General features: G+C 42.2%; 3 protein-coding genes across 7 annotated transcripts in view; 2 read left to right on the top strand and 1 right to left on the bottom strand.

The window, feature by feature from the left end:
- Positions 1–303: 303 nt before the first annotated feature.
- Positions 304–1,350, top strand: LOC306639935 (small ribosomal subunit protein uS2-like). The gene has a single exon (XM_079103608.1). It carries the CDS (start codon positions 369–371, stop codon positions 1,254–1,256), a length of 888 nt encoding a protein of 295 aa, XP_078959734.1. The 5' UTR covers positions 304–368; the 3' UTR covers positions 1,257–1,350.
- A 10,178-nt stretch (positions 1,351–11,528) lies between these two features.
- Positions 11,529–20,883, bottom strand: RPUSD4 (RNA pseudouridine synthase D4). 3 transcript variants are annotated; one of them, XM_079105297.1, is made up of 7 exons: positions 20,579–20,881; positions 20,123–20,288; positions 18,457–18,658; positions 15,549–15,642; positions 15,329–15,473; positions 13,960–14,057; positions 11,533–13,295 (listed from the first exon to the last, which is right to left on the bottom strand). In XM_079105297.1, exons 1-7 carry the CDS (start codon positions 20,849–20,851, stop codon positions 13,056–13,058), a joined length of 1,218 nt encoding a protein of 405 aa, XP_078961423.1. In that variant the 5' UTR covers positions 20,852–20,881; the 3' UTR covers positions 11,533–13,055. The 3 variants fall into 3 exon arrangements, with proteins under 3 accessions (XP_078961425.1, XP_078961423.1, XP_078961424.1); XM_079105298.1 differs by having other exon boundaries at positions 11,537–13,295; positions 20,666–20,879; XM_079105299.1 differs by lacking the exon at positions 15,329–15,473 and having other exon boundaries at positions 11,529–13,295; positions 15,527–15,642; positions 20,579–20,883.
- Positions 20,884–20,951: 68 nt separating this feature from the next.
- FAM118B (family with sequence similarity 118 member B) overlaps positions 20,952–21,841 on the top strand; it is a 40,269-nt gene continuing 39,379 nt past the window's right edge. For 2 of the 3 annotated variants that reach the window (XM_079105311.1, XM_079105314.1), the window contains exon 1: positions 20,952–21,036. The gene's annotated coding sequence lies outside the window, so the exon portion shown is untranslated. The remainder of the gene's footprint in view (positions 21,037–21,841) is intronic. The other variant, XM_079105313.1, reaches the window with a different exon arrangement.

The raw sequence follows: 21,841 nt of genomic DNA on the forward strand, positions 1-21,841 counted from the left end.
ACAAAATTGATAAACCCTTAGCCACACTAACAAAGAAAAAGAGGGAGAAAACTCAAATTACTAAAATTCAGAATGAACAAGGAAATATCACAAGAGACACGAGTGAAATACAAAACATAATTAGAACCTATTCTGAAAATCTATACTCCAACAAAACAGAAAACCTCGAAGACATCAACAAGTTTCTAGAGACATATGAATTACCTAATCTGAACCAGGAGGACATACACAACTTAAATAGACCAATTTCAAGCAATGAAATAGAAGAGGTCATCAAAAGCCTACCAACAGCTTTCTGCGCTACCCAGGGAGGGGTCCATACGGCGTTGTTCTTGATTCCCATCGTAACTTAAAGGGAAACTGTCACAATGTCCGGAGCCCTTGATGTCCTGCAAATGAAGGAAGAGGATGTCCTCAAATTCCTTGCAGCAGGAACCCACTTAGGTGGCACCAACCTTGATTTCCAGATGGAACAGTATATCTATAAAAGGAAAAGTGATGGCATATACATCATAAATCTGAAGAGAACCTGGGAGAAGCTTCTGCTGGCAGCTCGTGCCGTTGTTGCCATCGAAAACCCTGCCGATGTCAGTGTCATATCCTCTAGGAATACTGGCCAGCGGGCTGTGCTGAAGTTTGCTGCTGCCACTGGAGCCACTCCTATTGCTGGCCGTTTCACTCCTGGAACCTTCACTAACCAGATCCAGGCAGCCTTCCGGGAGCCACGTCTTCTGGTGGTTACTGATCCCAGGGCTGACCACCAGCCTCTTACAGAAGCATCTTATGTCAATCTGCCTACCATTGCTCTGTGTAACACAGACTCTCCTCTGCGCTATGTGGACATTGCCATTCCATGCAAGAATAAGGGAGCTCATTCTGTGGGTCTGATGTGGTGGATGCTGGCCCGAGAAGTTCTGCGCATGCGTGGCACCATTTCCCGTGAACACCCATGGGAGGTCATGACTGATCTCTACTTTTACAGAGATCCTGAAGAGATTGAAAAGGAAGAGCAGGCTGCCGCTGAAAAAGCTGTGACCAAGGAGGAATTTCAGGGTGAATGGACTGCTCCAGCTCCTGAGTTCACTGCTACTCAACCTGAGGTTGCAGACTGGTCTGAAGGTGTGCAGGTGCCCTCTGTGCCTATCCAGCAGTTCCCTACTGAAGACTGGAGTGCCCAGCCGGCCACTGAAGACTGGTCTGCAGCTCCCACTGCTCAGGCTACTGAGTGGGTAGGAACAACCACGGAGTGGTCTTAGGCTGTTCTGCAGAAACTTATTAAGCAAAATGGAAATAAGGTTACGGAAAATAAATACCAGTTTCTTAAAAAAAAAAAAAAAAAAAAAAAAAAAAGCCTACCAACAAAGAAAAGTCTGGGACCAGATGGGTTCTCAGCCGAGTTCTACAAAACCTTTAAAGAAGAGCTCATTCCAATACTCCTCAAAGTATTCCATGAAATAGAAGAGGAGGAAACCCTCCCAAACTCATTCTATGAAGCCAAAATCACCCTGATACCTAAACCAGACAGAGACACATCAAGGAAAGAAAATTTCAGACCAATATCCTTAATGAACATCGACGCAAAAATTCTCAACAAAATTTTAGCAAATCGCATCCAAAAATATATTAAAAAGATAGTGCACCATGATCAAGTGGGTTTTATCCCAGGGATGCAAGGTTGATTCAACATCCAGAAATCAATAAATGTCATTCACCATATCAACAGACTTAAAGTTAAGAATCACATGATTATTTCGATAGATGCAGAAAAAGCATTCCATAAAATACAGCATCCCTTCATGCTCAAAACACTAGAAAAAATAGGGATAGTAGAAACATTCCTTAATATTGTAAAGGCCATCTACACTAAGCCCATGGCCAATATCATTCTAAATGGTGAAAAACTGAAAGCATTCCCCCTAAAAACTGGAACAAGGCAGGATGCCCTCTTTCACCACTTCTATTTAACATCGTCCTTGAAACTCTAGCCAGAGCAATTAGACAAACCAAAGAAATTAAAGGGATACAAATAGGAAAAGAAGAACTCAAACTATCCCTGTTCGCTGATGACATGTTTATATATTTAGAGGAACCTGGAAATTCCACCAGGAAACTTTTAGAACTCCTAAGTGAATTCAGTAAAGTAGCAGGTTACAAGATCAATGCTCATAAATCCAATGCATTTTTATACATAAGTGATGAATCTTCAGAAAGAGAAGTTAGAAAAACTACCCATTCACAATATTCTCGAAAAAAAATAAAATACTTGGGAATTAATCTCACAAAAGAGGTGAAAGACCTCTACAATGAGAACTACAGAACACTAAAGAAAGAAATTAAAGAAAACCTCAGAAAATGGAAAGATCCCCCATGTTCTTGGATAGGCAGAATTAATATTGTCAAAATGGCCATACTACCTAAAGTGCTATACAGATTCAATGCAATTCCACTCAAAATCCAAGTGAGGTACCTTACAGAATTAGAGCAAGCAATTATGAAATTCATCTGGAAGAATAAGAAACCCAGAATAGCTAAAGCAATCCTCAGCAGAAAGAGCAAAACAGGGGGTATCACAATACCAGATCTTCAACTCTACTACAAAGCAATAGAAACAAAAACGGCATGGTATTGGTACCAAAATAGACAGGTAGATCAATGGTACAGAATAGAGGACATGGACACAAACCCAAATAAATACAATTGTCTCATATTAGACAAAGGGGCCAAAAATATGCAATGGAGAAAAGACAGCCTCTTCAACAAATGGTGCTGGGGAAACTGGAAAACCATGTGCAACAGAATGAAACTAAATCCCTATCTCTCACCCTGCACAAAAATCAACTAAAATGGATCAAGGACCTTGGAATCAGACCAGAGACCCTGCATCTTATAGAAGAAAAAGTAGGTCCAAATCATCACCTTGTTGGCTGAGGATCAGACTTCTTAACAGGACTCCCATAGCACAAGAAATAAAAGCAAGAATCAACAACTGGGATAGAGTCAAACTAAAAAGCTTCCTCTCAGCAAAGGATACTGTCGGTAATGTGAAAAGAGAGCCAACAGAGTGGGAGAAAATCTTTGCCACTCATACTTCAGATAGAGCAGTAATCTCCAGAATATATAAAGAACTCAAGAAACTCTACACCAAGAATACAAATAATCCAATCAACAAATGGGCTAAGGAAATGAACAGACACTTCACAGAAGAAGATCTACAAGCAATCAACAGATATATGAAAAAATGTTCAACATCTCTAGTAATACGACAAATGCAAATCAAAACTACACTAAGATTCCATCTCACCCCAATTAGAATGGTGATTATCAAGAACACAAGCAACAATAGGTGTTGGCGAGGATGTGGGGAGAAAGGTACACTCATACATTGCTGGTGGGGCTGCAAATTAGTGCAACCACTCTGGAAAGCAGTGTGGAAATTCCTTAGAAAACTTGGAATGGACCTACCATTTGACCCAGCTATCCCACTCCTCAGCCTATACCCAAAGGACTTAAAATCAGCACACTACAGAGATACAGCCACATCAATGTCCATAGCGGCTCAATTCACAATAGCCAGACTATGGAACCAACCTAGATGCCCTTCAATTGATGAATGGATAAAGAAACTGTGGTATATATATACAATGGAATATTACTCAGCTATAAAGAATAATAAAATTATGGCATTTGCAGGCAAATGGATGAAATTGGAGAATATCATGTTAAGTGAGATAAGCCAATCTCAAAAATCCAAAAGAGGAATGATCTCACTGATAAGCAGATGATGACACTTAATGGGGGGGCGGGAGGAGTTAGCGTTAGGGTTAGGGTTAGGGAGGGGGGCAAGAATGGAGGAAGGAAGGACTGTATAGAGGGAAAAGAGGGGTGGGAGGGGTGGGGGGAAGGAAAAAAATAACAGAATGAATCAAACAACATTGCTCTATGTAAATTTATGATTACACAAATGGTATGCCTTGACTCCATGTACAAACAGAGAAACAACATGTATCCCATTTGTTTACAATAAAAAAAAAAACAGAATGAGAAACTACTTACGCACTAGGATGGCTATCATCAGAAAGACAGTTAATAACAGATGTTGACAAGAAACTGGAAGCCTCTCACCTGATTTCAGGGAATGTAAAATGGTGTGACCACTTTGAAAAAGAGTATGGCTGTCCTATAAAGGGTTAAAGAACTGTCATGTGTCAGCAATTCCAGTCCTAAATATGTATCCAAGAGAGATCAAAATATATATACACATAAAAACCTACACATAAAGGTTCATAGTAACATGATTCATAACAGCCCACTAGTGGAAACAAACATTAACTGACCAATGTCTAAACAAAATGTGGTGTGCATGTATATGTATGTAATATGTATATATATATATAATATATGCATGTGTGTGTGTGTATATTGCACAATAAAAGAAATAAAACACTCAAATATTACAACAGAGATGAACCTTGAAAGCATTATGGTATGTAGAAGAAACCGGTCACAAAAGACTACATGTTATGAGTTCCTATTTATACAATATATCCAAACTTGGCAAAGTTCTAAAGGCAGAAAATAGATTGGGGGCTGGCTAGGGCTGGAGTGAATAGGAATGGGGAGTGACTACTTCATAGGTAGGGGGTTTCTTTTTTGTGGGGATGAAAATATTCTAACATTAGATGATGGTAATATTTGTCCAATTCTGTGAATATACCACTGAATCAATTATATACTTTAAATGAATGAAGTTTATGACATCTGAATAAAGATATTTGTTAAATGACAATTTAATGTATTCCAGTGTAATATATTGTATTGATTTGATTCTTACCACATTTTAGGAACTCTTCTAGGAATTGAAGTATGAATTATTTAATCCTTCAAATATCTATTATTGTTATGATTCGGGTATGTAGTGTACCCCAAAAACTTATGTGTGAGACAATGCAAGAACACTCAGAGGTGAAATGATTTGATTATGAGAGTTGAAACCTAATCAGAGGATTAATCCATGGATAGGAATTAACTGGGTGGTACTAGGAAGTTAGGGTGTGGCTGGAGGAGATAGGTCACTGGAGATGTGCCCTTGAGGTTTATATTTTGTCCTTGGTGAACAGAGCTCTCTCTGCTTCCTGATGGCCTTGTCCTGAGCTGCTTTCCTCTGCCACACCTTCTGCCATGATGTGCTGCTTCACCTTGCCCAGAGCAACAGAGTCGGGCATCTGTGGACTGAGACTTCTGAAACCATCAGCACCAAATAAACTTTTCCTCCTCTATGTTGTTCTTGTCAGTTCTTTTGGTCACAGTGACAAAAAAAAAAAAAAGCAAAGAAACAGCTGACTAAAACAAATATAGATACTATCATTTTGTCTACTTTATAGGTGAGGCTTAGACAAGTTAAGTGAATGACCCAGTCCCAGCAGATCAGCAGCACAGTCATGATGTGAACTCAAGCCTGCCTGGTCCTACAGCCTGAGAGCTGCCCTCAGGGCTAGGCTAACCCCTCTGGTTCAGTAGTTGCTTTTCAAGGATTTACAGGTGTTAGACTTGGGTGCAGTCAGACCAAACATGAAAATACTTGCCTGCCTGCAAGAAGCTTGTGGGTTGAAAGGTGATATGAGTCTAGAAGTGATGGAGATGTGTTGCAGTCAGTTTGTGAAAATGATAAAGATGTCTATGCTCACAGCACTGGAGCAAGGACCATCCTCTGGCCCTTGCTCTTTGCATAAAAGTGTGACAGCACTTATGTCAAGAGTGGGACTTGGAGTCCTCAAACATGCGCCTCTCCCACCTATCACTGACTCACCTCATCCACCTGGCTGCTCAAACAGTGCCCTATGGGTCAACTCTGTTTCTCTTTCCCCCTTGCATTTAATCCACATTCAGCTCTGCCTATCACACCTCCAAACTCTCAAACCTGTCTGCTTCTCCCCCAGCACTCCCCTGAGTGCAAACCACAGTCACATGTCATTCAAAGAATTGTGGCAGCCTCCTTGCTGGTCTTTCTCCTCCTGTTTAACCCCACAAAACATCCTATATGCCTCCACTAAGAGCTCCTTAGAGTGAGGTGGGGGTGTGAACAGCCCCAAAGGTGTGAAAAGAGGGAATTCTCAGGGGTGGATGTTAAAGAGAAGTGATATGAACAGTGTGGAGTTCGGGTGGGGTGGGTCAGCTGTGCATTTAGGATGTGCTCAGGTATGTCATGACAATATCTGAGAAAGGACTTCATCTGCTTTGTAATCACACCTGATTAAACCACATTCCCACTGCTAAGGATGGTAGCAGAATCAGGTGTGAGGAACAAGGTGAGCAGGAATGTCTCGGGATCTCTTGCCTAAAATGATCCTAAGGCCCCAGTGATGGGGACATCTATGCAGACAGCCACCAAGACTGGTCACTCACTGGGTATGGCAGAGTGAAAGGACCCCTAATAGGACACCAGGAGATGACTAAGGGAACTGGGGATGGAAAGGAAAAAGTTTTTTGGAGGCTCAGAATTGGTTTTGTTTGTTGTTTTTCACAATCCCACAGTGCTGGGACTCGAACCGGGGCCTCCAGCATGGGAGTCAGGCACTCTGCGTGATTGGCTATGTCACCAGCACAGGAAAAAGTTTTGATTTAGTATTAAGTCATGTCACTCAGTGCAAGAAAACAATGTTTCATTCTATCTTTTTTCCAAGTGCTACATGAACATGATTTAAACACAAGAACTAAAAGATTACAGGAATGGTGTGAACCTACATTGTGTACAACTGTAGAAACAATAAGTTGTATCCCATTTGTGTACAATGAATCAAAATGCAGTCTGTAAAAATATTTTTTAAAAAATAATAATAAAAAAAAGCATATGGAAAATAGCAGTTCCTTGCCCAAGTGGGGCTTTTGGTTTTAATTCTCCCTGAAATGTCAGCGTGTGCCTCTGGGAAGTGCTTGTTGTACTCTGAGGTGGTGGGGTGGCTGGCCCAGTGCCCCCTCTGGAAGCAGCACCTCTCTTTTGAGACAGTGTTTGTCCAGGCTGGGCATGCCTGGCCTAAGCTCACAAAGCACCTTTCTACATTTAGGGACTGGATCTCTCCCACCCTGAGCTCACTTACTCAGTTTAATTCCATCAAATCTGCCTGAGTCTCCTCATTTGATCTCTGTCCAGGTCTCTAAAGGCCTCCAGTTAGGTGCCCAGCAAGACCCACAGCTCAAATCATCCACGTCTTCCCCAGTCAACATGACTGCCCTGGTCTGCCCTGTGTTCAGCCTGCAGCATGCTGGATACTACATGGGCCTGGGGATAGTTCCCTAGGTACCTGAGTTTTCTCCAAACATCCCTAGATCATCTGTCTCCCTGAATCGAAGTCAGTTATCAATATTTGTTAGGTGTCATATTATCATCCCTTTATCTTGAGAAGCAAGTTTTATTAGAGACAGGAACAACAGCCAACCCATAGCATGCTGACTGAATGCAGCCCATGTTTCTCTTTGACCTGTTGTTACTAAACCCAAGTCTGTTTACTTGTTGCTTGAAAAGGGGCCCCATGAATTGAGGACAAGTTGTGGGACCAAAGAAAAAGATTTATTTAGAATGCCAACAAAATAAGAAGATAGCAAGCTTTGGCCAATGAAGGAGTTTTAACTCAGCATAGGTTTTCAAGCTCCTTTTGTCCTTACACAAGGGGGAAAGAAAGGAGTTGAGGTTAGGACAAGATTGATGAATGAAAGTCTAGGTGCCTCTCCAGTGGTCCAGAATGAGATATTGTGAAACCTCGAGGTTGGTACACAGGTAATCACAAGGTCATGATGCTCCCGTACATCTTGAAAATATCTTACTCTTATCTTGGTGTCTTCAGCCTTGAAAGGAGAGGAAAGAGATTAGGGAAGTTTAGGGTAAATCAATCTTGCAGTACCAGTCCTGGAAAAATTCCTTAAATGACTAATGTGTGCAGAGTCAAGCAGAAATCTGACCCAAAGGTTAAGGTACCAAAGGAGTCAGATACAATATGGAGGCAGAAATGCCAAGTTTTGTCAACCTGTTTTAGTCACCCATCAGACACTTTTGCAGGCCCAAGTGAGAGTCAGTGCTTTCAGCGAAAGCAGCCTTCAAGTCCCTGAAAAGTGACCTAGACAACATCATCACCCACACAGCAGAAGTGTTGTCTACAGCGGGTTTTTGTATCACCTGTTGTTACCAAACCCAAGTCTGTTTACTCACCACCTGAAAAGGAGCCCAGTGAATTGAGGACAAGTTGTGAGACCAAGGAAAAAGATTTGTTGAGAATGCCAGCAAAATGAGGAGATGGCAGGCTGCAGCCAATTACCGCAAAGCTAGGGGGAGACTAATGCCATGCTGCTCAGTGGCACCACCTCCAGAGTGAGTGACTTTTAAAATCACCTAAAACCCAAGTGAAGCTAGAGGGCTTATTTAGGTTTTCCCTCAGTTACACAGAGTGAAGAAAACTTCTTCTATTTTTAAATAGTTGGAGAAAATCAAAATAATAATAGTTGGTGTTGTATTATTGTGCATTCTACCCCAAAATTTGTATGTTAAAGCACTAACCCCCGTAATTATATTTGGAAATAGGACCTTTAAAGAGATAGTCAAATGAGGCCATAAAGGCGGGGATGACCCAACCTGGCTGATGTTCATATAAGGAAGAGACATCAGGGATGCACATGTGCAGAAAAAAATCCATGTGAGCACAAAGCAAGTTAACAGCCATCTGCAAGCCGAGAGGCCTCAAGAGAAACTAGACACACACCCTTACACTGTACTTCCAGCCTCCAGGACTGTGAGAAAACATCTGCTGTTTAAGTCATCCATCTGTGGTATTTTGCTATGGCAGCCTGAGCTAATACAGTTAGTGACACATGAAAATTATATGAACGTCACATTTGAGTCCGTTAATAAAATAGCCTTACTTGCTCATTTTCATATTCTCCAGCTGGTTTTTTGCTACATGGCAGAGTTGAGCAGTTTTGTCAGGGGCTGCATGACCTGCAAAGTCTGAAATATTTGCCCTTCACAACCTGGCCCTTCACAGAGCATGTCTGCTGAGTCCTGCTCCAAGCAGCTTGAGCACTTGCTTTTGAACGCCTAAGTATCTTGCTCTGATCCTTACTGGGCAGGACTACCTAAGCAGTGGGTTTTGCTGGGTACTGTGGCTCTCTTTAATCACTGGAAATACTTAAGAAGGATTGTTTTGCAGGTTAGTGTTGCCTGGGAAGATGGAGTTACATGGCCAAGGAGCTTAGAACATGCCTAAAAATGGCTTTACTTATTTTGAAATATCAAAATAGTAGTATTGGGCACCAACTGGGTCATTTCACTTTATTCCAGTAGGTTCCAATCCCAAAAGGGTTGGTTCCCACCTCTGTTGCCAGTGTCCTGAGCCAAATGACTGGGTTGATAAGCAGACCCTACACCTTACCCTTCCTGCCCATCCAGAACCCTGGGAACTCTGACTCTAGATCTGGTCCCAGACATACCTGCCACAGTTCTTAACACAGGTCCCCTTCTCTGGGGACACTAGGCATTCAAGTATTTCCTATCAATACTTAAATGACAACTATTACAGGGTATATCAGCTAATATTTGACATACTAAGTGTTCTATTAATTTTAAAAGAACAATTCATACTTATGAATTTCAAACTTTTTTTTTTTTAAATCACACTTTCTCTGGCCAAACGACATACCAGAGTATGTCTGTTTATTTTTGTTAACTAAAATCATATGGTCTGTCCTATTACCCTCGCTCCCAAAGTTGCAAATCCCCTATTAGTTTGTTCTAGTCCCTAGGCACCCCCGTGACTCAGCAGACAGGGTGGAAGACAGCCCTGGGTGTAGGGGTAAAGATGCTGACTTTGGCCTAAGGAAGGTCTGGGAAGGCTACAGAATAGATATCTTTCTCTAGTCTCCAATGTGGAACCCGTAACCCAGGGCATCTTAGGAACTCTCAAAACACCAACTGTCTCCCTCTTGGTAGTTCCCAGCTCAGCAACAAATGTGAAACACAGCAATGAAGAGCTAAAAATATCACAAAGAATGGCACTGCAGCATTCATGGAGACAGTGATCAAGATTAAGGACACAAGACAGCTGGGTCTATCCACCTCGGTGGCTCATGCCACACTAGGAAGCAGCATTCCTGTTCCACACTTGTTTGTAAATCACATAGATGATTTCCCAGAGTTAATGAAAAAACCTCTGGAGATGAGTGAATGCTGCCATGTACGGTCAACCTAGTAAACATTCAGTTTGGAAAATTAGAGACCATACATCCATGCTGAGAGGAAACTGGAAGAATGAGGATAGAAATCCTGTCACTTTCCCAGTGTGCCCTGATTAGTTAGCTTTTTTTCTACATTTTCCGATTTTTATTCCCATCATTTGCTAATACACTTCTTCACTCTTGTAGGCACTGATTATCTCTCTCACTAAACCAAAGTAAATTATCAATAGTTCCTAAATGTCACATTCTTTTCCCTTTGAAGAATCCTTCTTGAGATTCATGGTTTACTAGAAATAAACAGCCAAAATATTTAGGCCTTACAGAAACAGTCACCTCATCTGTGCTCTTAAATTCAATATGCACAGCAATAGGTAGTGTTAACAGGGAAGAGGATTTAGAAACCGTATTACCAATACTTAAGTTCTCCTGATCCAAGGGGGGATACATTCCAAGGCCCTGCTTGAAACCATGGATATTATCAGTCTATTTATATTTTTCCTACATGGAAACCTTAAGTTAGATATAGTAAGAGATTGGTAACAACAACTAATAATAAAATAGGACAATTAAAAACACACTATAATAAAACATGAATGTTTTATTACAAGTAAAAATGTTACTTGAACACCAATACTATGATACTGAGAAAGGTGATCTGATAACTGAGAGCTGCTAAGTGACTAAATAATGGGTAGCATACACAGCATGAGCATGGACACACTGGGCAGTGGGATGACTCACATCCCACATGGGACGGATGGGACAGTGCAAGATTTCATCATGCTACTCAAAGTGGTGTACAATTTAAAACTTAGGAATTATTTCTAAAATTCTCCATCTAACATTTTCAAACTGTGGTTGACCACAGGTAACTGGAACCAAAGAGCAAGAAACCATGAATAAAAGGGTCAACTTATATACAGAGGGAGCATATAAAAGCTGTTCTGGGGCTTTTCCCTTTGATGTGCTGTCACTCTTTCTTCAGCTCAGTTCAAAGTAGTGTGTGATGATGCATTTGTGTATAAGACTGAACTGTGGCCAAGTGACGTGGCACAAGCTTGTAATCGCAACAGCTCAGGAGGCTGAGGCAGGAGGATCCCAAGTTCAAAGCCAGCCTTGGCAATTTAGCGAGGCGCTAGGCAACTCAGTGAGACCCTCTCTGTAAAAGAAGTACAAAAAGGGGGGCTGGGGAGATAGCTCAGTCGGTAGAGTGCTTGCCTTGTAAGCATAAGGCCCTGGGTTTGATCCCCAGCAAAAAAAAAAAAAAAAAAAAAAAGAAGTACAAAAAGGGCTGGGGGTGGGGCTGTAGCTCAGTGGCAGAGCACTTGCCAAGCGCATGAGGCCCTGGGTTCACTCCTTAGCAACGCCTAAAAAATAAAATAAAGGCATGCTGTCCATATACAACTACAAAAAAATCAAAAAACAAATACACAAAAAATGGCTGAGAGGCTGGGGATATAGCTCAGTTGGTAGAGTGCTTGCCCTGAGGTCAATCCCTGGTAAACCCCCACCCCCAATAAAAAAGACTGAACTGTGTACAAGGAGAAAGAAGAGAGCCAGATGGATCAACTGACCAGGGAGGCCAAGGAAATTTGTACACTAGTGGTGTTGACCATGACCACCTCCTTCCTGACAACTAAGAACAGGAGGCTTGTTTTCAAAACAAACATTTTTTTTTTAAATGACAGCTCCCTTATAATCACACATTCATGGATTAATCAAAGCTACCCCCCTAATCTAGAAAGGACATAAAGTATAGGCAGCTGAAATGCCAGCTACTGATCCAAAACTTTCAAGATGGCTTCTCTCTCCAAACTTCTACACTACTCATTAAACACAGATTGCATATTAGCAACCTGCAGACAATTCATCCTGCAAATATGCTTGCTAAGTGTCTTTTTAAAAATTTGATGTAGCTGGCGATGGGCTAGGAGAGTTCATGTAGCATATGGATTTCCTGATTCTCTGAAAAAAATTAGAAAATCTGCTCCCACAGGGCAACCACCATCTGGAGCTAAAAACTGTTAAGGGTGTATGAAGCCTGGTGTGGTGGTGCATGCCTGTAACCTCAGCAGCTGAGGCAGGGGATCACCAGTTCAAAGTCAGCCTCAGCAATTTAGCAAGGCACTAAGCAACTCAGTGAGAGCCTCTCTAAATAAAATACAAAAAGGGATGGGGAGGTGGGCCAGTAGGTAAGCACCCCTGGATTCAATCCCTGGCACAAAAACAAAACAAAACTGTGTGAGCTCCTTGCTGTCCCTACCCCTGCCTTACATCCTGCCAGTTTCACTCATTTATGTTATCTGCCTTCCATTTACATAAATCTGCTTTCTTATCAAATGCCCCACCCCAACCAGACCCTGAACACTCCCTTCCTGGATTCCATAATCACTAGCACAGTGAGGGATCCATGTGATAGCTGGAAAAAAATCCCTGGATTCTGCAATATGTTTTTAACCATTATATTCTTTACAATGATAGAAATCTCCCTAATAGCTCTAGAGCTTTCTGTGGGATGAAAACAGTTCCTGACCACAGATTCTTTCCTTCAGTTCTCCTTTTCCCATTACTGCACCAATCTCCCTGGTCCTGGGTTCTCTTGCATTTCGGCAAGGAGACCCTGTGGTGGGGAGATTTCTAGCAGGTTTTTTCACAGCATGGTCAAATTCTCAGTGAATAGATTTTTTGTTTGTTTGTTTGCTTTTTTAATTATTTATTAAAAGTCCTAATGCAGTTAAGTTTCTTCGATTTACCCCACCAGGCTCTTTGGGAGTCTGTTCCAAGTGAGAAGTTAAAGAGTTCATGAAACAAAGCAAAGCTCAGGGGCCAAACAGTCTTCACTGTGCTCTCAGATGCCCAGCTTCAAGGTCCCCATTTTGATCCTGATTTGGCATCTCTAAACCCAGACGACGCAGAGAATGTGCAAAGAAGCGAGGAAGCCTGCAGACCAAGTGGAGTTCCTCCTTCCTGGACCCCAGGGCAGGCAGCATCAATTGATGGGCATGCAGATGAAGGGGGATGTGTCGGGCCTTGGACTGTTTCAGTCCCAACTTCTTCAGAATTCCAACAGGAAGCTTCTACAAAAGAAAAGAGAGACCCTTGAGAGCAAGACTACCCTTGTACACCCTTGACCAGCATGCAGAGTCAGGACTCCCACTTAAATCTAACCCACCCCCTGGAAAACCCAGTAATGGATAGTTTGCTTTAGTGGCATGTCTAGGAAGGGTTCAGAAACCAGGTAAGGGAAAAAACCACACCAAAGAAGCTCTTATTGGCTAATACTCTGCCCTTACAAGAGAATAAACTACAAGATTAAAGATGAAAAAGATTACTCTATAGTTCTTTAGCATGAAAGGTAGCTTTTAGTTTTAGAAAGATTCTTCCCCTTGCCCACAGCTTCCCAAACAAAATCTGATGCTAACCAAATAAAGGAGTAGGATTTTGCTAATAGATCTTGAAGCTCCAAAAGAATAAGAACTGTTTCTAAATTCTTGAAAGTTTGATAATCAATATAGTACCATGTCTGGAAACAATACTTGTCATGACTCACTTCAGGGTTTCAACAAAAAGAAAACTCAAGGGCTGGGGAGATAGCTCAGTCGGTAGAGTGCTTGCCTTGTAAGCACAAGGCCCTGGGTTCAATCCCCAGCACCGCCCCCCCTCCCGCCGAAAAAAAAAAAAAAAAGAAAACTCCAGTGCTCTCCCTTACTGGTTTAATACTCCCTATTAAGCCAGTATTACCTGGGGGGCCAACCTATTCCAGTCTGAGTACTTGTGATCACCAAGGACTGGGCAATCCAATCCAAAAGACAGATGAACTCGAAGTTGATGTTTCACTCCTTGGGAGAGAGAAGGACTTATGAGAAACTATGGAAACAATGTCAGTGTTGGCCATCTTACTTCAAATCATATTAAATCAAAGCACAGTAAACTGACAAAGCCCTAACTACAATAAGTTACAAAGAATATTGTAATAAGCTATAAGCTATACAGCACCAGCCAACTTAAATACTTTACATAACCACCACCATGAAGTTGGCATCTACCATTACCCAATTTTTTAATAATTTTACTGCATAATGATTGATAAATAGTATTTTCTGCACATTTAAAAACTATAATAAGATATACATAAAATTTCCCACTTAACCACTTTTAAGTATGCAGTTCATAGCATTAGATATGTTCACATTGTTTTGTAAGCATCACCACCATTTCTAGAAGTCTTTCATTTTTCCAACTGACACTCTGTACCCATTATATAATGATTCCCCATCACTCCCCTCTTCCTCCCAACCCCAACCCAAGCTTTTGGCAACCACCAGTCTCTGTTTCTTACCACACTCATTACCTCATATAAGTAGAATCATACAGCCATCTGTGCTTTTGTGTCTGGCTTATTTTACTTAGTGGAATGTCTTCGAGATTCACCCAGGTTGTAGTATGTATCAAAATTTTCTTTAACTCCTTTTCTTTTTTTTTTTTTTTGGTACTGGAGATTGAACCCAGGAACACTTTATCATTGAGCTACATCATTCCCACTTCTTTTTTTTTTTTTTTTTTTTTTTGAGACAGGGTCTCATTAATTGCCAAGGCTGGCATCCAACTGGTAATACTCCATCTCAACCTCCTCAGTCCTAGGATTGAAGGCAGGCATGACCACACCCAACTGTATTTTTAAATAGTTATTCAAAATGTATTCTTCTGCAACCCACAATCATCCCTCTGGAAGACTTGTCTCAGAGCAGCAACAAAAGCACATAGTCACTGGGCATTGTGGCGCACACCTGTAATCCCAGCGGCTCCGGAGGTTGAGGCAGGAGGAGTCTAAGTTCAAAGCCAGTCTTAGCAAAAGTGAGGTGCTAAGCAACTCAGTGAGATCCTGTCTCTAAATAAAATACAAAACAGGGCTGGGGATGTGGCTCAGTGGTTGAGTGCCCCTGAGTTCAATTCCCAGGATCCAAAAAAAAAAAAGCATATGGTCACACAAGTGAGCTAACCCTTCAGCCTACCACCCACAGAATTAGTGGCTCAGAACAAGGGGAGAGCCAAGCACAAGGTGCAGAACAAAGTATGGTAGCCACCTTGCATCAAAATGGGGTGCCCTCACCAGTAACAGGCTGGAGCTCCACGAGGGCAGATGAGAGAGTGCTGCTGAGCACCTGGTACTGAGTCACAGCAACATGGGCACTCCGATTGGTCCGCACTTTCACCATTTTACCATTGTCCATGCGGTAGCTTGGAGACAACGTCATCTGAAGATAAAGTAATCAAAATGTAATTTTCAAAGAAGAACAGAAACCCATACCTGGGGGAGGCAGCTTGCCCACCTTGTGGTGTTGCTTCTGGCCTTGCACCTCCTTTTCAAGGATAGGAATGTCCACGACTCCTGCTGAGGGCATGGGGACACGCACAGTGATGGCCCTGGGGGAGACACACAGACAGCTGCTTTAGCCACGAAAGTCAGAGAGGAGCTCCTGGGATTTGCCTGTATAGAGGATTTCACTCCAGACCTTTTGTATTAAAATGGGAATTTCTTATGAGCTTTTATGCCTGTCTATGATGAGAGGGAGACCACTAATAAAAGAGATTCAGAATGAGAGACTGAGCTGTGACTGAAGTTCCTGTGACTTTTGGGGGCACAGATCCTTCCTGATTTACCTATATAACAAATATGGTAGGAGTGGTCCTGTGAGTTTGTCATTTATTGTGAGTGGTCCATTTATTCGTTCATTTAGCCTATAATCAGAACCCACTATCTTTTATTACTTAAAAAAAGAAAAACAGGACACAGAATCCTATTCTCCCAATTTTCTTTTAACTGTGCATATCCACTTTTAAAGGCTGGAATGAAAGACCATGTTATTAATATAATTTTTTTCCTTCTTCTCACATATTCTATAATTATTTATAGAATATTTTGCATGACTTTAGTAATAAGTAGTATCCTGCTTTTAGGCTAAGCATTATACCAAGAGAATCATGTGGTATTCTCCAAGAATAATCTCTTATTATAATGGTTCTTAAATTTGATTGTACATCCTAGTCATTTATAGAGCTTTTTAAAACTTTTTTTTCTTACAGTACTAGGGATCAATCCCAGGGCCTCACACACACTTGGCAGGTGCTTTAGCATCATGCTACATCCCCAGCCCCAGTTTGTGGAGCTTTTCTTAAAATATAGACACCAATCCCCACAGCCACCAGATTTATGAATCAGAACTTCTGTGGGTGGGTCTTAAGCACACAGACTTTTAAAAAATATTTAAATAGCACAAAGATTTTTAAAGGGTTCCCCAGATCACAAACTGTCTGAAAAATCTGTAGAAAAACAAAAGGACTAACATCCAAAATATAAATTTTTACAGAGCAAACAGAAAATAATAACCCAATAGGAAAATAGGCAAAGGAGAAGTAGTCTATTACTCTAAAAAAGGGAAATTCAACCAACCAATAAACACAAAAAGACAGGAAATATCACTAGTATAGAGGGAAATAGAAAATATCCTCCCCCACCCCGCCATCAGAGTGGCAAGCTTTTTAAAAATGCTTTAGTTTGGGCTGGTATTGTGGCCCAGTGGCCGAGCACTTGCCTAGCATGTGTGAGGCACTGGGTTCAATTCCCAGTACCACATATAAATGAATGAATAAAATAAAGGTCTATCAACATCTTAAAAAATAAAATAAAAAAATAAACGCTTTGGTTAGTATAAGGGAAAGTGGGTGTTGACTACCACTCATGAGAGTATAAAGTGACATAACCTTTTTGGAGAGTAGTTTGGGTACTATTAAAATATCAAGCATGTACACCCTTCAACCCAGTGATTGTTTCTAGGATTTTTCTAAAAATATTGCTATAGTTTGAGTGTGGTCGTTCACGCCAAAATTCATGTTGAAATTTAATTGCCACTGTAATAGTATAGGGGGGTAGGCACTTTAAAAAGTGATTAGGATGCTAAGAAGGATGAATGCTGGACCGTTCCCACATGTGTGAACTGTTACAAAGCGAGGCTGCCTTCCTGTTTCCTCGCTTCCACACATGCCCGCTTGCCCTACCACTTTCTGCCATGAGTAGAAGCAGCACACCAGCATCATGCTCTTGGACTTCCCAGACGCCAGTACTGTAAACCAAAATAAAACTCTTTACTTTACAAATTACTTAGGCTCAGGGATTGTTACAGCAACAAAAAATGAACTGAAATACAGTTCCATAATCATTACAATAGACTCTGAGAAATGAGAAGTTATCTATATATCTAACCATACAGTAGAATACCACAGAGACACTACAAAGGGGACAGCTGTAAATGTACAAAATGCTCTCCAAGGTATGTGATCCAGATGAAATCAGCAGGGTGCAAAGCAGTGTGTAAATAATACAATAATGTGTTTATATATGCCCAGTATACCTCTTGCAGTTTACATAAGCTACTGGTAAAAGCAAGTGCCTTTGGGGAAGGGAACTGCATAGATGCAGAACAGAGGTTTTCTCCATTAGCTCATGCATCCTTTTTTTTTAATTAAAAAAAGTAGTGGCTGGGGATGTTGCTCAATGGTAGAGTGCTTGCATAGCATGTGTAAGGTACTGGGTTCCATCCTCAGCACCACATAAAAAAATAAATGAATAAAATAATTTTTTTTTAAAAAATGAGGTAGACCTATGTGTACTAACATGGAAAGATCCCTAAAACATGAGTTAAGGGTATGTGTGTGGGGGGGAGCAGAATGCAAACTGTACGATGTGAAAAATGTGTCTAAATGTGATATGTATACATACATGGTATCTGTGATGTGTATACGTACATGTATATAGATACATACACAAATACTGAATATATGAGACATGTATAAATCAATTAAGTAAGGACCAGAGAAATAAAAATTAAACAGATCACAATGGTTGCTACCTCAAGGGAAGGGACTAGAATGGCAGAGTGGGTTGAGTCTCCAGAGGCTTTTTTGCTTTTATCTTTGTTGTTTCACTATTTCAACCAAGAATTAAATCATATATTTTGTGTAGGATTAATTAATAGTTCTGATGTGCAATCATAATTAAAAAGCACTATTTTATCAGACTCTTTAATATTCCAAGCACAAAATCTGTTTTAAATATTTTTTATATCCTCATAGGTTCTAGTGCAGGGCCTTCTACTAATAGTTGTTGCTATATGATGGATGAACAGATGAAAGAGATGCCTCCATTTATACCACCTCTACTTCCATCAATGGTCCTCATACCAGTACTTCTTTGTCACCTGACGGGTTCTAAACATCTCTTGGACTTGATGTGCCACATCTTTCTCCCAAGCCAACACCATTACGCCTGTAGTTTCCTTGTCTAGTCGGTGACACAGATGTAAAGGCTCTGCCTTGTGGCCATTAAGTATCTTTGCAAGGATGGGCAGTACATCACTGATGCAGAGCTGGACCCCAGGACCACCTAAGGGAAAAGTCAGAGGTTTGAGAGCTGTCACCAAAGAACTTTCTTAGGAGAAAATTCATCACTCCATAAACTGTCAATGTTTTCTAGAGCTGTACTACTAAAGTAGTACAGGGACTAGCGACATCAATATACCCAAAGATCTCTCTAGCTATAAATGAATCTCGAATCCCCAACTCAGGTTACCAAGTCAGAATCTGCTTTTAACAAACTGCCCAACTGACTAATAGGCAATTAAAGTTTAAGAAATGCTGTTCTAGACTATGTGTCTTTCTCCTGGACATACTTTGCAGAACCTTAAGGCGCTCTTGGGCATTATAGAAGAGTGGTTAAGGGGATGGGCTTTGGGATTAGACATTACTAGGTTCTAATCTTTGTACTCACCTAAGTAGCCATTTGGCCTCAGAAGATTACTTATATTTCCAATTTTATTTTCTCATGTTAAAAAAAAAAAAAAAAGGTAAGTAACTGGAAAATAATTTCACTGGGGAATGGTAAGACAAAAACAGTTTTGAGAGCTAAAAGAGAAAAAAATCATGTAAAATACCTGGTAATGCCTACTTTAATTCTTTGTCTTTATGCACCACTTTCCCTATCTCTCCACCAAAAGCATTACCTTCTTCTAGAAAAAATATTCCTTCTCCCTCTCCAACTTTTTCACAAATGCATTTTTCCCTATCAATCTTTTCTGACTCACTTCAGCTATCCCTTATCACTACATTCAGCATTTATTTATTTAAAGACATATCTGAGCACAGTGGCTCCGGAGGCTGGAAAGGAGGATCGAGAGTTCAAAGCCGGCCTCAGCAACTTATCGAGGCACTAAGCAACTCAGTTAGACCCTGTCCTGAATAAAATACAAAAAAGGGCTGGGGATTTGGTTCAGTGGTCAAGTGCCCCTGAGTTCAATCCCCAGTACCAAAAAAAAAAAAAAAAGGCATATCTTAGTGTCCCTTAAGTTCCAGATATTCTGAAGTTTTGTCAGGTATGCTCCAACACAAACACACCTCTCTTATGTTATTTCCTCTTTCCCAGTTTCGTGTGTTTGTTTTCTTTTGTTTTTGAAACAGGGTCTGTTGCCCAGGTTGGCCTAGAACTCCCAATCCTCCTGCCTCAGCTTCCCAAGTATTTGGGATGATAGGTACTTGTCACTGTACCTATCTCTCTTTCCCAGTTTTCATGGAAAATAAGCTGAGGACTAAGAACATACAGCCTTTGTATTTTTCTACAGTAGTCCCTGTGGTAGTCTGCACACAACATTCCAGGAATGGCTGCTGTCAAATTTGGAAATGGGTTTATCTTATTTATGTCTGTGTCCTTGGTAGTAACTTGTAAAGGATAATACTCTACAGAGGTTTAATTAATTTGAATGCAAGAGTGTCTCACGTGTAATGCTTCATAGTTGCCCCTAGTTGAAGCAGAAAGCAGTAACAGGTCCCTCTCCCCTGCCCACACGGTTCTTACCATGGACAGGGAGACCGTAGGGCTTACTGATGACCACAAGGTCCTTGTCCTGGTGGAGAATCCCCCGGCTCAGTGCCTTTGCAAGGACGTTAGGGTGAACTCGCTGCAGCTGCCGTGTGAACCGCACTAGTTCTTGCACTCTCCGCTGAATAGGGTTAGTAGGTTCCTACCGGGAGAAAAAGGAGCAGCGGGAATGCCTGGTGATTAATAATAAGGAAAGGCCTTCGATAAGGGTGAGAAATTAGGTAGGGAATGACTCTATCTTTGCATTAGACTCATGCCTCCCTCAAGTAGCTGGAGAGCATGCATAGGTGTCTCTCTTACCTACCTACCCACGCAGTGGTTAGAACTGAGCCAGGCAATAGCAAAGACCCAGCCCACCCGAACGCCACGTGACCCTACTACCTACCCCCTCCGCGGTCTCCCAGTTCTCCCACATCCTCTACCTTTACTTACTTGCTCTCGGAGGACCCTCCTACCCCACACCCAGCCTGGGAAATCGCGCGCACTGCCTCTTGGGAGTCGTGGTCCTTTCAGGCTCACCCGCTTTTTCGTCTCTTGTTCCCGTTGCTGGGCTCGGAGCCTCTCCGCTAATCTCTGGGCATTCAGAGGCCTAGTAGCAGCAGCGGTGGAACAAAATGCCTGTGAGACGAGAGTGAAGAGACTCCCCGAACGCGGGCCGGCACCCCGGACCCAGGCGCCAGGCGCACCACAGCTGGGCGCCGCCATCTTGCTAGGGGAGGGGCAAGCTACGACCCACGTGGAGAGGAGTGACGAGAGGGAGGTGGGAGTGGGTAGGCTCCTCGAGTCACGTGTGGAGGGCGGGGCCTGCGGGTCACGTGGGCGGTGCGCGCTCAGTGCGGCTGCGCCGGCCGGTAGCTGCAGCTGGAGCGGTGGCGTTTGGAGGAGACTCGGTGAGTGTATGGGGAAGCCGAGCTGGGACTGGGAAATGCCCGTGCCTCAAGGTTTTTCGCGTCCCCAGGATCTCCGTTCTTGGAAAGCACAGCCCTGGAAAGCGGTTGTCCCTTTGGGACCCGACCGCATTCAGAAACGCTTCCCCGCCCCCGCGCCTTCTTAGAAGCGAAGCCCCACAGCCCTCCCAGACACCTACTTCGCCCCTCTTGGCAACCACACCTTTGGCGTGGACGCGACGCGTACCCTCTCGCTTCCTTACCTCTCGGCCTCCGGAGATGCCCGGATCTCTAGCCTCTCCACCCCTCGCCTTCTGACTCCTTGTCTCTTTGTTCATGTTGTAACCTGCTCTCTTCGTCTTCCAAGGATGATGGCCCCTCTTTCGTCCAAAGCCCCCCCAGCCGATATTTCCTGCGCAGAGCTTCTCCTGTCCTTCCTCAGGAATTCATTTCTTGCGGTCTCCTCCTGCGTACCTTCTCAACTCCTCCCAGAGAAAAGACAAAAGTACAGGGCGCCGATCTTCCGTTCTCCCTTTTGCTTTATTCCCTGCCCCCCAATAGTTTGCTGCCCCAAACGCCTTCTTCCTTTTATAAGATGCAGTGTTGAGACTCCCATTCCTGAACTGCAAGGACTGTCTCTGGTTTCAGTTACGGGACGGCTGGGAAGATGAACATCTGTGTGGGATGCTAGTCTTAAAAATGCCTTGGGATATACGTGTCATTCTTTAAGAATAAAGAAAATGCTGAGTTCTGAAAGAATGTCTTGAAAAAAACCAGTGAAACTGAAGTGACGATAGAAGGATAACAG

The sequence above is a fragment of the Sciurus vulgaris genome (assembly GCF_902686455.1).
Source record: "Sciurus vulgaris genome assembly, chromosome: 11".
Lineage (NCBI taxonomy): Eukaryota > Metazoa > Chordata > Mammalia > Rodentia > Sciuridae > Sciurus > Sciurus vulgaris.

Bases quoted from the DNA above. Each gene is read 5' to 3' on its own strand.
- LOC306639935 (XM_079103608.1), top strand. From the start codon at position 369: ATGTCCGGAGCCCTTGATGTCCTGCAAATGAAGGAAGAGGATGTCCTC.
- RPUSD4 (XM_079105297.1), bottom strand. From the start codon at position 20,851: ATGGCGGCGCCCAGCTGTGGTGCGCCTGGCGCCTGGGTCCGGGGTGCC. The intron at 18,659-20,122 runs GTAAGAACCGTG...CTTTTCCCTTAG, and splicing joins CTACGGTCTCCCTGTCCATG to GTGGTCCTGGGGTCCAGCTC. The intron at 14,058-15,328 runs GTGAGGGCACCC...CTCTCTCCCAAG, and splicing joins GGAGCTCCAGCCTGTTACTG to GAGTGAAACATCAACTTCGA.